This window comes from Bacillus rossius, chromosome 1 (assembly GCF_032445375.1).
Source record: "Bacillus rossius redtenbacheri isolate Brsri chromosome 1, Brsri_v3, whole genome shotgun sequence".
Lineage (NCBI taxonomy): Eukaryota > Metazoa > Arthropoda > Insecta > Phasmatodea > Bacillidae > Bacillus > Bacillus rossius.
Genome location: NC_086330.1, coordinates 236,881,139 through 236,899,699, shown reverse-complemented (window position 1 = coordinate 236,899,699; position 18,561 = coordinate 236,881,139). Strand labels below are relative to the sequence as shown.

General features: G+C 40.6%; 1 protein-coding gene across 6 annotated transcripts in view; it reads right to left on the bottom strand.

The window, feature by feature from the left end:
• Positions 1 to 18,561, bottom strand: part of LOC134527383 (putative ATP-dependent RNA helicase TDRD12) — a 393,271-nt gene that overhangs the window by 318,258 nt on the left and 56,452 nt on the right. For all 6 annotated transcript variants that reach the window (XM_063360027.1, XM_063360029.1, XM_063360028.1 and 3 more), the window contains one exon: positions 1,226 to 1,470. In XM_063360027.1, the coding sequence (XP_063216097.1) occupies positions 1,226 to 1,470 (245 nt within the window). The remainder of the gene's footprint in view (positions 1 to 1,225; positions 1,471 to 18,561) is intronic.

Genomic DNA, 18,561 nt, shown 5'->3' with positions numbered 1-18,561 from the left:
TTGAACGTTAACCATAAAGAAATAGTCATTAATATGATTTTGTGGTTCCCTCCAAACCATTGGATTTGCACAGGGCATTGATCTTTTTGCGCCATATTTCCAGTCTCGGTTCCTCAACACATGTACGACATACCTCGTGTGGTGCCCAGTTTTTGTCTTGATCACCAAGATTTATGCCAAAGTAAGCATAATAGATTTTTCTCATAAAACTACTGATGTCTTGTCTTTGCTTAGCAGTTACATAACTACCACAAATATAATAGAACATGTTTGGTTTTTTAAACACTTACAGGAACTCATTTCTCAAATATAACCTCACAAAACAGAATGTAAACAATGGAATACTGTTTCCCTCCTAAAGCCAGCTGGGTGTAACAAATGTTGCCAACTATTCCCTAATACAAAAATAAAATTTCCCCTTCACAATGAAAATTCCCTTTGTTAAATTTACATTTAAATAAAAAATGAGTTTCGTCAATATGCAAAAAAAAAACTGTATGTGATAGGAAAAAAAGATTGCAGATCTGGAATCAGCGCAAAAAAAAACTTGAGGAACACCTAAGATAAGAGAATGATAGAAAATCATGTTGCATAGTGTTATCCACAAGCGGATGATCCGTGAGTGCCGCAAAAAAATTTTATAATAACGAATCTCAAAAAAAAATTAATCCAATCCAACAACATGGAAAATACATTAGTTCCTACAGTGCAAGGGTCAAAAATTAGTGACAGGTTTATTGTGCATCATTAACAGTACAGTACATATATGTACTTATTTTTGTTAACTCTTCTTTATATTAGTGATTTAGATGCATAGCAAATGTTTCTGCTGTACTCTACCTTTTACATATTATGTTTTTTGTATAATAAAACATAGTTTTTATGCTGAAATATTTTCTTCATGTTTGCACCTCATTTTTAGTCTTTCTTCTCTATCTGCACTGCCCTTGCCACCCAATTCCACGGGGGTAATCCAGGCTTTACTATAATTATTTAGTGCGTAGTATAAAGAGCACAAGTCAACTAGGTCACCATAAGATTTGTGTCCTTCATACCACCCTCTAAAAAATTGGTGTGAAGCTTCATCTTACTATAATTGTAAAACATTACATTTTAACCAAACTTCATTGATTTTTTTAAATCTTTTTCCTTGTATAAATTACATGGAAAATGTAAGTAAGGCAGGCATTGCTTGTATGAATACCAGAATACGGGAACTGCTCACCTGGCTGCACCGGTGCCGTGGTCCGGCGGCCGCGGCTCGAGGGCGTCCAACACGACCTCGAAGGCCTGGAAGGTGCCTCTGAGGAAGCTCCTGGACAGCTCCGCCAGGGAGTCCACCTCCACCTGCAGGCAGGTGCCGTGGTCCGCCAGGAACACCACGTACACGTACTTGTCGCGCAGCTGCACGATGTTGTTGACCAGGCCCCTGTGCCACGCGCCCGTGTTCGGGTTCTTGATGGCCACCCACTGGAAGCACAGTGATTAGACTGTAACACACTAGGACAACACACAGACTAGGACAATACAATACAATACAATACAATACCATACCATACCATACCATACCATACCAGAACTGATTTGCCTGGAGTTTTTTTTTTTTTTTGAGACACCATGGAAAACCTAATCAGGTTTAAGATACGTGCCTTAACCTTTAAAGTTCGCTGTATGTACAGATCACCTATATATTTTTGGCATTGGTAACTTTAGTATTTAGATTTTTTTGTAAATTTGGGGTTTAAAAAATTATTCATTAGGTCATTAAGTAATAGGGAGGGGCCCAAACAACATTATTAGCAACCAGGCCCTTAGTTTCCCTTGGTGCTCACGATTAATGATGGAAGTAATGAGAAATTTTGTCCCTGTGACAAGCCACAACTTGCAACATGAAAGTCACTTACAGAGACTTCGTAAACACAAAGTTTCACAAACACATATTAGGAAAGGACATAAAAACAGAACTACGTTTGTAATGCATGTGAGTGAGAGAGATTTAAGAAACCAATTATTTATTGTTTCATGCATGGAACTGGAAGACCCAGAATTTTAAAAATTCTTTTAGAATACAAAATTTGTTGTTTTATTATGACATCATAATTATTTAAATCCCTGTGTGTGTGTGTGTGTGTGTGTGTGAGAGTGTGTGAGTGAGAGAGTGAGTGTGTGAGTGAGAGAGTGTGTGAGTGTGTGAGTGAGTGAGTGAGTGAGTGAGTGAGTGAGTGAGTGAGTGAGTGAGTGAGTGAGTGAGTGAGTGAGTGAGTGAGTGAGAGTGTGAGTGTGAGTTTGTGTGAGTGTGTGTGAGTGTGTGTATGTATAATGATGTAGTCCTAGAGAAACCAAATTATCTCAGTATATTTTATTCACATGATTCATTATGCATTTTTCTAAATAAGCAAAATGTTTTGTAGTATTTCCGTAATTTTTTAAAATAAATGTGTGTTTTAGTTTTTTCAAAAAATATACATATTTCTGCTCATTAATATAATAATGCTGAACGTGGAACAGCTGACGGGACGTCAGGGGGCCTTAGTCAACCGGCCCGTGGAGACTGATCTGGTCCTTGGAAAAATACCCTGTACTCGTACCCTGGTACTTGGTGCCTGGCACTTGGTCCCTGTCTGTGAACAGATCTGAAACACATATGTTCAGGACTGATTCACAGACAGTTGGTGAAATAGGCAGAAAATGCCTTCTAATCACGATGATGTTCAGGGAGTGATGTTAGTAAAAACTCACCAAACTGGGTGATGTCTTCCAGGATCTGCTCGGTTGTTGAGCAAACGAAACCGCCGTGGACAATTCATGATTTTTTAAAAAAAATAATTATTAATGATGACTTATACATTACTACTTTTACGAGCTAGATCTAAACGGACTGACTAACGCCTAAACACTACCGTTGTGGGAAACATCCCTTGTCTAATTTGATCACATCTTAGGAGAAACACGGAGAGGCGACCTGATGATGTAGATACGATGCAGTCAGTCTCAAATCGCAGCGTGCAGTAAGTTTGGGGCGGCCGAGACTTGTAATTAAAAAGGTGACGTTAAAGAAAGAAAGGGGGGGAAGGCTTCGGCTTTCAAACCGAAAGGTTCCAAAGATTACCCAGGTTCTTGTCGAGAAAGGCAGATTTCGTTATCTCGAAGTTGGTGGTACTGTCCGATTTCAGCGCGACCTACTGAGGTGTGGCTCAACCGAGTAGAGGTCAACTCGCGCGAGGCAGCCGCTAGCAGCGTTGGGCTTATGGAGCGGACTAGGCCAGCGCTCTGGTGGCTTAGGAAGGAAATACGGGGTACTGGTTACTGCGGGAGACGCCAGAGGGCAGGCGCTCAAACTCCCAGGGGAAGTGATACGCAACACTACCGCTAGAAGGCATGAGCATGTACATTTAGGACTAGTGTGGTCGGCTTGGGGAGAGGCCGACCCTGGCCGGGGTTAGTATCCGGTCAAAGACCTGGGCCGGTGTTCCCAGGAAAACTTGGAGAGGGGGTGGGGTGTAAACTGCAATGCCAGTGGGAAAGCGGCTCTACTGAACCCGGAGGCGTGACTATACTTTGGTGAAGATGATTCGCGATCATGTCAAGAAGTGCTCGCGTCAGATGAGGTCTTGGAAGTAGCCTGCCCTAAGAGCTTGCAAGTCATAGCAGTTCTCGTCACAGATCGGAGGCGAATTACAGGCGACGTCCGTGGGCCAAGGTGTAGATAAAACGATACTGAGTCTGACTGGCTAAGGACTCTGCAAAAATTGGATCTAGGGCTGTCAAAAATTGGGGTGACAGGTATGACAAAGGTTGAATGGGAGTGTACAGGAGGAGGAACAAGTTTAAGTTCTTGCAGCAGAGAAATGACTGGTGACATTATTAAATTTTTAAAAAAATTCTAATTTAAAATTGTGCCAAAAATACTAGTTGGCGGCACACATGTAGCCTACAGAATGACTGCAAAATTTGTGTTATAAACATCACACACACCCCAAATTTACTTTTTCTGAATAACTAACCTATTCAATAAATAAATTAAATAGATAATAATGGGCACACAATTTGCTTTTTTCCACGACAAATTGGGTTCAATTCTCAGCGGTATCAATGTTGGCGCTCCATTTCCAATTCGCTACATTGTTGTGGTCACATTTAACCTACTACACACAGCTCAAATCTCTAGTAAAGACGATCTATAAAACGTTATAATACTCTGTTTCCACTTATGACGTGATAACGTCTTATAAATCAATGAACGCCGGCTGCACGCACGAAAAAGCATAACTCATTGTAATGTTCCTCCTGAGACGAGCGTGCAAGAACCAGCCAACCACCGTGTAAGAAAATCTTCTATAATATCAAACAGGTTAAGGCGGGCTTTTTAAAAGCCGCAATTTTAAAAATTTTATTTATTCGTCCAATTTCATCTGTGCCCTTTATCATAATTTTTGGGCACAAGTTTTGAATTTTAAGATTAATTTTTCATTTTTAAAGAAGGAAAACAAAAATAAAGTTGCATTTTTAATATCATTTAATTTTGTTTCCATTACTGTACTCTCCGACTTGATCTTGTGCAACCCAGTGCACCTGCGCTTGTTCGCAGGCCCAATTAGATACTTTTGCTGAAGAATGGTTATCGCAGCATCTCGGCCGCAGTTTGCAACAGTATGACTTTTCATGCTAGCGAACGCTACCCCAAGCCCCGCGCTAGCACCTTTCAGTTCTCGGAGGCAAGCATAGGTAAGCTGCTTGCCAGCACGTCCTGGAGCATATTACAGTCCTCGGCGATGCCTCGGGACGGCCCACACAATGCTTTTCCCAGGCGACTTAGCAAGTTTTTACCCCCTTTTGCCCTCATCTCCCACCTGTGGCTTCTCGGGAACTGCAACCCGGAGCATCGACCTCCAGTGAACCCGCGCAGGGTACATGGTCTCTCCAAGGACATACGACCTTGTCCGACAGAGCCATCAGCAAAGCCTAGCGGCAGCAAAAACCCCTAACCTTATTCTGTCCGCTGGTTGCGAGTGCGCCCAGTGCACTCTAGCGGACGTTTCTGTGACCCTCCAGCCAGTTTCTCATCTTGGCCACCAGAGAGCACTACTCATCCCTCCCATAAGAGACAGCTTGTCACAATCGACTTTGGTAGCAGTCGCGGTGCGATTGCGACCTTAGTCCGCCTGCGACTCGGGTAAGAGCGCGGCGAGCATTTTTGTAGTCTGCTTCACCCCTTCGGGCATCTCTGGACACCTTCGGGCCACCACCACCCCTCAACCCCTCTTTGGATGGGCGCAGTACCCTGCTTTAATTAGGCGCGCCGACACCATTTTCGAAAATTCGGCGGGCAGCATCTGGTCAGTACGGACCACGCGTCGCAATTCGCGAGAGTACACCTCAGTTTTTTTTTCAAGACTTGACACTACGTCATGTAGTCTCGAACGTCAAGGCATAGATACCTTAATTTTCTTATTTTTAAATTTGGCTGCCCGTGCTAGTTTTTTTTATCTAAATTATTTCTTCACCTTTCTCGTCATGGCTACCGCGGACTTCCGCGCCGGGAGTTGCCAACTCTACTCCTGGAGCCAGCTAACGTGACTTCACCCCGCTGTTTGGGTAAGTGGTCGTCATATTTCCCCAGCCCCCCTTTTACTGCCTTTCCTTGGGCGTAGTCTTGCCCAGACTTAGCCGCCTGTTAACCAGTCTAAGCAATTTTGGACTTTGGTTACAGGCGGGGTGCAAGAATTAAGTAGAATTAGAATGGAACTTCACAACCAAAATTAGCAGTCCGTGATTGGGCTCATCCAGTCACAAGTTTTCTCCCCCACACCGGTCGACATACAAGTTTCTTCATAAATCGAATTTGTCTGGACTTTAATCTACAGAAACCTCCAGTGCCAGGACCGCCAGTTTTCAGGTCACATGATTTGGTTAAATTCATTTCAAAAGAAAATTAAAAACAAAATGTAATTGTCTTTCTTTTGAGCCTGCGAGCTTTCATAAAACCAGGGTCAAGTTTAAGAGATGTGGTTGTTAACTTTTATATGTATTTTGTTGTCCCGGGGCACCCTTCTGTTTGTAACTAATGTATTTTAATACAGATGTGTTTAAAGATTAAGATAAAAGAAAAGAAAAATCTAAGTAAATGATTTTAGTAAAAGGGCAGTTATATAAATCAAACCAGCATTCTTGTTATTTCATTATTACTCATCCTCGATCCACATAGCCTCCTAGAGTTGCTAGTAGGTTATAAGCTAAATTCCTTTGTACGACGTCTGGGCACCTCTGTGATAATAATTGTTGTTGTTTTGTTTTCTGGGCTGACGCTTCCAAGGCCTTATTTTTTTACTTATTCATTTTTTGAGTGTTTACCTGCAGCCCAGCGTACGTTACAAAATGGTAGCAGTTAGCATGGTTTTCTCTTTGCTACAACTGCTAGCATTCAACGTGATTAAGTTTCTGCCTGCTTTGGTTTGATTTATGAGCATGTTTTAATTATTTTTTTGGTATAAATAATTTTTGTTTGACTCTAAGGCTTTTGTTATACAGTATTATTGTAAGTCCTAAAACTGGCAAGACCCCTTCTTTATTCTTAATTTCTTTGTAAGTTAAAATTCATTTTCCTCTTTGAGCAAAGGAGTTCGCGTTCCTTCAAGGTTAGCGACCGCCGCACGCAGCGCACACACGCGTCCGTGCGCTATCTACTCCCTCCCCCTCCTACACCCCTCGCCTCGCTCAGGTGTCGGCTGACAAGGTTCAGCGTCCCAGTGACCTTGTACGGTCGCCGGCCAGTATTGAGGACGCACGCACGCGACGGGAAGATAAACACAAAATTTATTTCTTTAAATTCAAAGGCACGTGCTCTCTATCAGCAAAAAATTCTCATTAGATCATAAATAGTATAATTATTAGTATAAGTTACTAATTACACAGGCCTGCATTTTTCGAATTTTTGAAAATTGTTTCACATTTGGTGGCTGAACTTTATATTTTTAAGTGTGCTGAAGCCAAATATGACCATGGTTTTTTTCCATCACGTAAGGTTTTCCTACAAAATGCAAATAAAAATTAGGAGAAATAATACAATTTTATAAATGATCAAGAAACTTCACTTTATTTTTATTTATCATAAAATGTATTGTTCATAAATCACTTAGAGCGCTTTTAACACCATTTATTGTATGATATGACCAATTTGTATGTTTATTCGTCTTCATTATGCCTCATTCTCTTCTTTTTGAAGCTCCTTTTATGGCTTTCTCGTTTTTAGACTTTGTCCGGTAAGTCCTTCTTCAGCATCCAACAGTAGTCAGCAATCATAGTAATGTTCCATCGACCTTGATACCTCCTTTCCATTTCTTTCACGTCTTGGTGAAATCTTTCACCCTGTTCCTCACTCACAGCTCCTAGGTTTTGTGGGAAGAAGTCAAGATGGGAATTCAGGAAGTGAAGTTTTAAACTCATCGAACAACCCAGATTTTTCAGTTTAGTCAGCATATTCTCTACAATGAACATGTAGTTAGGGTCCTTATAATTTCCTAGAAACTTGGTTATTACTTCTTTCAAAGAAAGCCAAGCCTCTTTTTCTGTTATATTCATTTTCGTCTCAAACACATCATCTTTCATCAACTTACGAATATCAGGGCCGACAAAAATGCCCTCTTTCAATTTCGCCTCAGACAATCCTGGAAACTTTTCTCCCAAGTATTTGAAACACAGGCCATCTTTTGGCAATGCTTTGACGAATTGCTTCATAATACCCAATTTAATGTGGAGTGGGGGCAGAAGAACTTTCTCTGGTTCGACAAGATTTTCTCTTAACACGTTTTTAACTCCTGGTACTAATGCTTCTCTTCTTGGCCACTCCTTTCTAATCCAATGTGAACTTTTGTCTCTACTGTCCCATTCACATATAAAGCATGGGAATTTTGTGTACCCTCCCTGCTGTCCCAGTAACATCGAGATCACTTTTAAATCTCCACAAATCGTCCACATATGTTCATTATAATTAATCTTTGACAATATCATTTCTAAATTTTCATAACGCTCTTTCAAGTAAACAGAGTGGGCTACTGGTACTGATGCATACTTATTACCATTGTGCAGAAGTACGCCTTTAAAACTTCTCTTTGACGAGTCAAGGAAAAGACGCCATTCATTGCTATTATACTCAATATTAAACATACCCATTAACGCTGTTATATTATGGCAGTAAACCAGTTCCTCATGCTGAGTGAAGAATGGAGTGAAATGTTTTTCACGGTTTCTGTACCAGTAGAAAGAAGTACCTGGAGCTAATAAATTTTTTTCTTTCAGTCGAGAAGATAGCAACTCAGCAGATTCTTTAGATAAACTTAAATCCCTGATCAAATCGTTCAATTCACATTGGGAAAACAGTTGAGGTTCACTTTGAGGTATATAGAATTCTTCATCACCTGAAACAGTGATTTCTTCTTCAGATGTTTCTGGTAGTGATATATCATCTAATGACTTTGGAGCAACGGGTACTGGAATATCTGGACCATGGGGAACAGGACGCATAGCACTCTGAATATTTGGATAAAAAATCTGTTTCTTATTAATCAAATTGTAACCTTGAATATCGCAAGAACAAAAATAGCAATCATCTGAATGATTACGAGGCTCTCTCCAGATCATGGGGATTCCAAATCGAAAAGATTTTTTCTTACCTTGGGTCCACTGACGAAGTTCTTCTACACAAATAGAACACACTTTATGTGGTGCCCACGATTTGTCTTGGTCCCCTAGCTTCATACCAAAATAGGCAAAATACGCTGTTTTCACAAAATCAGTAATATTTCTCTGTTGTTTTTTCACAATAAAACTTCCACAAATATAACAAAACTTATCAGGAGAAACACGACATCCTCTGGAGGTCATTTTATAAATAAATAAATAAGTCAGTGGTCAAAAAAACAAAAAACACACACAAACAAAACCAAGAGCAAATTAGATTTTATACGACTGTAAGACCACGTTAACTGTGTCAACACCAAGGGAACCTTCTTCTTCTACCTTGATAGTTATGGCCTTGGGGGGTACCCGTTCAGCCAGAAATGAGCGTGTCCTTATACGAAGCTTTTTTTTCTTTTATCATATCTTATCAATAAAATCTCTGTACAATTCGTCCATATTCGAATCATTATCATGCCCTAATCAATCAATTTGTAGCTTGTAAATAACACCCATGCCTTACCCGGGACTCGAACCCAGAACCCCTCGCACCGTAAGCCGGTGTGCATCCGACTACGCTACGGAGGTCGGCACACCAAGGGAAGAATGATAGAAGGAAAGTAAGAAGTGCTATGAACGAGAAGGACAGAACATGAAAAATCCTGTTAGAACCTGATTGAACATGTTCTTGGCTGTCTGGCGGCCAAGAACCTCTTCACCCTGGCTGCTCTCATTCCTCTACCGAAAGTCATCTTTATCACCTGCTCTTGAACTTTAATGCTTTTATACCAGAAATCTTTAAAACAATTAAAACTAATTAGACCCCGCAATTATAATTATAAATATACAAAATCAGAAAACATTAGTGTATGCATTTACTCCTGAGGGGAAAATTGTAATATAACAATTGTACGGTAAGTATATTTTGTAAAAAAACTGTACGTGATGGACTTTTTAAAATATTTTTCCTGAATTGAGCACACTAAAATACTTAAGAATCACCCTTTAAATTCCAAACAATTTTTTCATCGCAGGCCTGTGTTATTATAGGTTTAAGAGTGTTTGTTTTGTGGGCAGTTTAAGTTAAGAATAACATTTTAATATACTCTGAGGTTAAGAGTTAGAGTCTTTGAGTATTTTTCACGTCTCTATTACGAGCCAATAAAAGCATGTTTGCCCCTGAGAACACCCTCTCCCCGCCCCCGGAAACTACACAACCGGAGGAGCGACCTCCAGATGAGAGAAGCACGCCAGGACCTTCTGCAAGGCCACAGCTAACCACGGTAGCCAACCTACCACTCACGACGCCCCAGGCGGCCATGTCCACCCATTCACCTGTACCCCAGGTACAGACTGCTACGTGGCATACCACGAGGCAGCCCGCCACGAGTGTGACATTCTCCAGGCCCTATCTAGAAACTACAAATTATCCCTGGCATTCTAATTTAGCCGGAATGTATTTACTTTTCACCACCTCTCCCCTTCCTTACAATCCATACCTACAGTTCACGTCCAGTGTACCATCAGCACAAGGCACACCCCTTCCTCCGGCGCACCCTTTACAAGCTCACCTGGTCACACCTCAGATCACACCGGGCCAGCTCAGTCCTTCTGTGCCGGAAATTAGATATTTTGGCATGTTTTTTTTTTATTATAATTTTAAATTATTTTTGGAAATCTTGTTTTTCATATTTATTGGTTACACAAGGGTGATTTACACTTTGTTAGGCTGGTGTACTCTACTTAGTTAAACTTTGCGGCAGTGGCCCGAGGCACCTTTTCTCAGGGACCAATCTGATCTTCTGCAAGTCTAATGAAGACGTTAGCAGCCCGGATGACATTTCTCCCGCTTGCCGTCACGTCCGGGGTCTGTAATATTATTTCCTTACATGACTAAATTTCCATAGAGCAGCTTCTGGCTTACAAGCTCTATTTATTAGAGGCCCGCTGAGCCCAGCGAGTCTCGGCACGACCGAGTATCCCGTGGACTTTCGTTCCCAGCCTCGTTGCGGTTATTTCCACCCTCACCCCCCCAGCTCTCCCCCTTGGTTCTCAGAATTTGGCCCAGGATCATTGCCCTGACGTGAACTCACCAGGCAGTGGCCTACTTCAAGGACGATTTGCCACAGAAAAAATATGTGCAGATATGGACCACCCACGACATCTAGTGGCAGAAATAGTTACTTCTGCACTTGTCGTCAGCGAGTGGAGCTAATGCCCGCGACACCTAGTGACGACTTTGCTAACCTCCTTCTTTCCATCCGCTTTAGGCCTCCAGAGAGCAGCACCAGCAGTGCCATAAGACCCTATGCTTTCCACTTGCGTCCAGTAAAAGTCGATTGTATGTTACTTTCTGTGCCCGCCGGTAGAGAGCGCGGTGGTCGTCCTTCGGCGCATCAACTGATGTGTTGTTGTTACGCCCACCTCGGTCAACTCCGGAAGTTCTCAGCCCAGAGCCGAACCTTCCCCCTCTTTTCCCTAGGGCCGAGCACCCGTTTTAATTAGGAGCTTTGTAAGCTATTGCGGCACTTAGACTTCGGCTACTTACCGAGTCATCTCGGCGTCCCCTCTATTGAGAGGCTTTTTCGCGGCAACGACGAACTCTTTCGAATAAGGAATGTAGTCAGCAGTGTTAAAGGATGTGATCCCAGTTTCAAAATGTAGCAGTAGCCTGTCAGTCGTCATTAGGTAACAAGTTATTAAAATTGAATTTTTTTTTATTTTCCTAAATCATAGTTTCTTCCCCATCCTCCACGCTATTCTCAGTTCGCGCCTTTTGGAGTTCTGCGCGAGACTATTTGTGAGTCCAGGAGCTACACCCTGTTTGGTGAGTACTTCGGTCTCTTTTCCTCCCCAAATTCCCGTTTGTTGGCCTTTTCACGTCATATGTGTTTGACTGTCTGGATGCAGGTCTAATTCATCTGAATTTGACTTGTGTTTCAAACAGGGTCCAATGTTTAGGCGCTGAAATTGCACCCATCATGTTGTCCAGGACCTCGAGCTTCGAGTCTCTGTAAGAAGAGCTTCCTCCCGGCCAGACGTCCAACTTTGAAGCCCCGGGTGATATTTAAAAATATAACTTCTCCCTTACAACCAACCAACGAACTTATCTTAATGAATACCAGCGAGCAGTGGCATAAGGAACTTAAACAACAAGAATATGTGAAAATGTTTAGATGAAACGATAATCACTGTAATAAATGGACAAATCTAGCATGCTATAATATGTCAGGAAGGATACTTCAAATGTTTTGCTTCTGTGATTGATATGTTGTTAAAAGTATAGTATGACTTGTTTTAATAATATTGGGCCGACGCCCTTTTAATAACTTTAATTTCTAGTTAATACACTTCATTGTGAAACTTAAAGAATCAAAAACAAATGGCAAACATATTTAATTTAATTCTTTTAAATAAACCAGGAAACCTATAGACCAATCTACTTATGTCGTGATTTATTTATTATTAACCTATACCTATTTAAACGATCCACTACCTCCCAAGTTGCTTGTGTACAGGGAGTATCATATTGTCTTATTCACCGCCTCATGCCACCTCTGATAATACTTGTATTTTTCTTTCTAATTTTGCTCAGCTGTTTCCTATGACTTTTTTTATTAAATTAAAATAATCTAATTTTGGGCACAAGGGGCGTTACACTTCGACGGTGTACCGACCTACCAATCTGCCAGCCACGATGACACAAGAGCACCAAACAGTCCTTGTGCCACCACCCACAGTTCCTAATCAGGCCTCTACGCAACCACCACATTCAAGCGACAGTAATCTGTGCAATTTCTACGGGAAAATTCCACACCCAATTGAACGATTGTTAACAGGTCTACCATAGACCAACAGACTTGATCTGCGAAAATTAATTGATTTTTTAAAACACTTGTTAAAATTGCATCAAAAGGGGAATATCCCGGACAAACAACTTTTTGAGGTGATTTTCCCATTATCCCAGCCTCCTTTGAGTGAGCGCATCTCACTCGCAATCCAGGAAAATTTAACTTTTGATCAGTTTCATGCTGATATTTTAGATTTTTTTATTCCTGCCCGCCTGCATTTAGACATACAGTTGCAATGGTTTAATCACCTGCAACAGCGAAATGAAGCTCTTTCGCATTACATAGCGGACATTAAACTGGCTGCACAAGTGCTCCAACTGGGAATCGCAGAGCAAGACATTGTGAGTTCAATCTTCGACGGCATCAACCCAGCCGAAAGATCACGAGCTGTTTTCCAGGCTCGTCTGCAAAATTTTGCCGAGCTAGATAAATTGTGCATCAATCCATTAACGTGGAATGTGCTGACTACCAGCGGAATAGGTCTGGCTATTTCCACGACAGTTTGAACTCCGGCGCGGAAAAGGAAAATACAACGTTGCACAGTAAACATCAGCCGCAGTCCAAACACCAGACAGAATTTCACAATTCTTACAAACCTAAATACAATCAACAACAGAAGTTGCATTGTACTTTCTGTAAAAGGGATGGCCATACCATTGACCGATTCTATTTCAAAAACAACAAACAAAATTCCTACAATTCAAAAAACGCGTAAGGCGGTGGCCCGACCAATCTGCGTTTGGGTCACCTAACAACAACAACTCTTGAAAATTTTCCTACGATTGCACAAATCAGTCAACGAACACAAACAAAAATTTAACACCCCAGAAATTTTTACACAACGGGCAAAGAATACACAAAATGAAATTAAAGCATAACAGTAATATGAAAAAACAAAAGCAACACAGGAAAACAGTAAAAAATAATCAGTTACACACACACACACATGCAAAACATGTGTGAACCCATCAAATTATGGCAAGAGAAAATGCCATTAACATTTTGGGTAATATCCCTACGGTGCTACCATATGTGAAAACATTGATTGGCAAACAGAAAATAACAGGTCTCGTTGACACTGGCTAGGTAAGAAGTTTTATTTTAACCAAATTATTTCACACATTGCAACAGGATAAAGCGATTAGAAAAACTGATCCTACTGATTTGCGGTGTTTAACTGCATCAGAGCTGCCCGTAAGTGTGAAAGTAGCCGCGATCATTAAGGTAAAAATTTATTTGTATTCCCGGAATTTTCCATTCCTAGTTGGGGAAGATCTAGCTACCGACCTTATCTTTGGTTCTGACTTCATCGCCAAAACCGGCCTACTGATTGACTTGCAAACCAGGCAGGTCTTTTTCAATTTCAATCAAGGTTTCCCTATTCCTTTTGTGAACCGCAGAATATAGACTCCAGCTTTTCGGCCCCTATTACAGCCACCGCTGACTATGTAAATGTAAGTTTGGACCATCTCATCCCAGTTCAAAGATCGGCCATTAGTAATTTATGCGACCAGTTTCCGGATGTTCTCACCAGCAAATTAGGACAAATACATCTCATAAGAGTACAAGATTGAATTAGTAGACAAAACACCCGTCAAGTCACATTCCTACCAGCTTTTAGGTCCTAAAATGCAGGTGATGCGAGAACATGTTCAAAAACTGTTAGACAAGAAGGTCATCGAACCCTCTACCTCCACGTACAGTTCCCCAGCTTTTCTCGTGCCTAAGGGCAAAGACCAACAACGCTGTGTAGTGGACTACAGAAAAATTAATCAGCGTATCAACATTGAAGTTACGCCATTACCTGACCTCAATACAGCCTTCCATTGGTTTAGCAAGGCAAAGTATTTCAGTGTTTTCAATTTAAACTCAGCTTACCACCAAATTACCCTTACAAAAGATTCAAAACCAATCACCGCCTTCTGCGTACCTTGGAACCTCTACCAATATACGATGGTACCATTTGGGTTAGCCACCGGAGCCCAGGTCCTCACTCGACTCCTGGACCAGATCCTAGGCGATCAGAAATTTAAAACTTTGTATAATTTATCTTGACGACGTTGTCGTATTTTCAGAAACTTTTGAGGAACACATCAAGCACCTTTCAGAGGTATTAAGCAGAGTAAGGAAAGCAGGACTAACTGTCAATACTAAAAAGGTCAAATTCGCTGTCCTTCTTAGGACATTTAGTTTCAAACAAAGGTATAACTATTGATCCATCTAGAACACAAACTATTAGGGATTTTCAACCTCCAAAAGACCCTAAGGGCATCGCCCGTTTTATTGGCATGGCCAATTTTTATTCTAAATTCATCCATAACTTCGCGGAACATGCTGCACCGCTTAATGCGCTTCGTAAGAAAAACACACGATTTGCATGGGATCCAGAACAAGAAGAAGAGTTTAAATTTCTGAAACAGGCGATCACCAGTCCCCCAGTCCTACGAATGGCGGATTTTTCAAAGCCATTCATCCTACAAACAGACGCGTCCAGTGTAGCCATTGGTGGCGTCTTATCCCAGGAATTTGAAGGTCACCGACAGCCCATAGCTTTCGCGTTTCGGACGCTTACACACCAAAAAGAAAGTCCTCCTCGGTATACAAGCTGGAATGTTTGGCAGTTGTTTTTGGAATCGATAAATTTAGGCAATGTCTAGAACACAGGGAATTTCTATTGGAAACGGACAATCAGGCTTTAGCCTGGCTATTGGCACACCCGAAACAACTAGGGAAACTCCGTCGCTGCATTGCGAAAATTTCGTCACTTAAGGGGCTCGTCTACCTGCCGTAAAAGTTGTGATGTAGAGGTTCAGGAGAATTGTTTTTTCACAGAAAATATTTGTCGTGAGATTGTGTGTTTCACATATAAAAGAGATTAAGGGTAAATGGTTTCAGCTATACAGAGAAATTCCGTTGCAACGTACTTCAGAATAACGTATCTTTCTGTTCAACATATGATTTTAAATTCCCGCTCAAAACACCAATGTAAACAATGTAAAAATATTTCACTTTAACATTAAAAACGTATCCTACCTTTCAATACAACGACCATTCTTTTCCAGTTATCAGGAAAATTTTACATACATAATTGTTCCTGTGTTTGCGCAGGGGTTCTTTAATATAAATGTACATTATGATTAATTTTTATCACTTTCAAGAATCGTTTACAAGTATAAAACATAAATAAATACTGTCTCAACGATTCATAGAATCATAGTACAGTATAACGCGCCATTCTTCCTCCTCCATGGATCACACACTTTAGTGCACGACACGATCTAAGCAATCGATTGCTGTCTCGCCCCTCTTCAAGACAATTGTTTTTAGCTGCGCCATCTTTTGGTTATTTGTAGAGCACGTTTTAAAAGTTTTAATTAACGCAGATACAAACGTTAAATAAAAATTATATTTTAACTTATATACGAAATATAAAATCCAATAATGTTAATTTATGCAGGATAAGTTTTGAACTGTTTGGTGTCACAACATGGCCGACACGTTTTGTGTTGCCATGAAGGTAGGAATGTCGCCTGGCACAGCCATGCTCGCGACACGCGCTACTAGTGCGGCGCTATGGTTATTTATGTATGCGAGGTTTGTTTACGTTTGACGTGGTGTGAGGCAAACAATATTGTTGATTGAATATTTTAATCAGGATGGATAGCCAAAAAGATAAAAAAAACGCAAGCAGTTTGCTTTGAAGGAAAACGTGGAAATTTTGAAAGAAGTTGATATAGGCAGGAAAAATGCAGAAGTGGCACAGTCGTTTGGTTTGGTGCCCACTACACTGTCAACAATAATAAAAGATTGTGAAAAAATTATTAAACTGTACGAATAGTCATCTTTATCTGCTGGTCGCAAGAGACTTCGCCTAGGAGATAACAAGGGAATTCTATCTCCATAAATGTATATATATATATCTGCAAAACAGTTTAACCCATTTGTCATTTAGTGTTCGACAGATATAAATTTTGTACATGTAGGCCTAGAATTTAGGCTACGGTATTAAGTTCAGTAATTTTTTTTAAAAATCTTGTTGTTTTACAAATATTTGCTTCCAAGCTAATGTAACATTTAATCCCCTACTACTTTATTTTTAAAAATTCAAAAATACTATGTTTTAACGGTAAATATATAGACTTTCAGAATAAAGTACTTTCATTACTAAGTATAAAAGTTGAGGCTTTATTGATGTACTTTATAACGAGATTCTACTGTATCAGTTTCTTTAGTAATTAGAAAATAGGGGCTTAACATTGCAAAGTAACGCCTTTTCCGGCTTGTGTTATGCCGTTATTTTTTGTTATTTTTACTTGAAACCATTTTACCTAGGTAGATCTATCCTTTATCTTTCGATCCCGTGACTATTTGCACCTTGTTACAACTGAAAATTTTGAGAAAAACCGTGTTTTCTACGACGTGTTTTGCGTGAATGTGCTCCCCGACTTGTGGCGCCGCCACGGCCGCGCGACCCTAGCGAAGAAAGGGTGGGCGGGGGAGGTATCTCCCCGCTGCCTCTTCTTGCCGTCTTCTTTCACTCGTGTTTCGCTCGACCAGACTAGCCTGCCGGGGGAATGGGGGAGGGGGGGGGGGCGTGGCCACGACACCGGCAAGCATCTCTCTGCGGGCTGGCTGAGCGCGATACAGTCTGTTGTGCTGCGGCCAAACTGCATGAACATTCAGCGTGACTACAGGCGGGAACACAAGGCAAAGTTACTATTGAATGCAACTCGGAAGAAGAAAATAACCATTAAGGGGCCCGCCTACATGTTACATCAAATGTGTTTTAGACGTTCAGCAGTTAACTTTTTATGAACTGTTTGACGTGCGCAAATTTTTTATATAAATAAAAGAGATTAAAATACATTCTATGTCCCTGCGGTGTCTGCATCGATCTAGAATACAAATGTTAAAATAATATTGCATGCTGAAAACGGCAAAATAACGTATTTTAAGATGCAGACAGAACTCGTGGTTTTAAATATTTTTAAAGAAAACCACCACAGGAACATGTATCATTCTTTTGTCATCCATCGCATGTATAGTTTGCACCATGTCACAGCATTTAATTTCGAGAAATTTGTGATTTCCTATCGCATGTTTTGTGTGAATGTGCTGACCAGCTTGTGGCGCCCTCGACACCCCACCATACCCGCAGACAAAGTGCGCGAGAGAACAACCTCTCACTCTAGTTGGTAAGAGGGGTGGGGGTCTGTTTCTGCTTCCGCCCCTTCTTGGCGTCCTCTTTAGTTCCCTTCGCGATCTGGGTTGTCTGTGTGTGCGAGCTCCGGTGGGGTTCGTCTGACGGAGGAACGGTCTGCTCTGTCAGTGTAGGCTCAGTTCATCGTGATTCTTTTACATTTTTTTCACGTAACACGACTGACAGCTCTATTTTACTTCATTTGAAGAAACCTTCCTAGCGACTTAAAAACAAGTACACATTCTCATTAATACTTTTTACAAATACTTTCTCAGAACTTGAAAGTTTAAAAACGGACGACTAAACTGATACGAAACAGAGGTTATTTTTATGTAACCCAATATGATATCATTAAAAAGCTAGAGCTACTTGCCTATACTATGTATTAAATTCATTTCAATACTTTAAGAAACATAGTAAATGAGATGAAAAATAGTTATAAGTTAAAGGAAGATTTTCGTATTCAAACACAATTCCTAAATTTGTTTAATTTGTTTAATTCGTCCAAGTGGTTAAGTTTCTTAATGACTTTTTTTCAGTGATACAACTTAAAAAATTTATCAACAAGCATGATCCATAGCATGAATATAATAACAGTTCTGTTCTGTATGTACTGTATTGATAATAATACAATCATACACCAGAACGGCTCATGATTGCAATTACATCACTTTCTTTAGGGTAGTTCATAATGAATGTTTTATCAAAGCTAACATTAAATATGTGTTAATTTACCTATATCAGATGGAGACAGTGTTATGGCGCAACTCACAAAAGACCAGCCTTATGGACCAGAATTCACTATAACCAAAATTGAATGTTCTAATCACATACTCA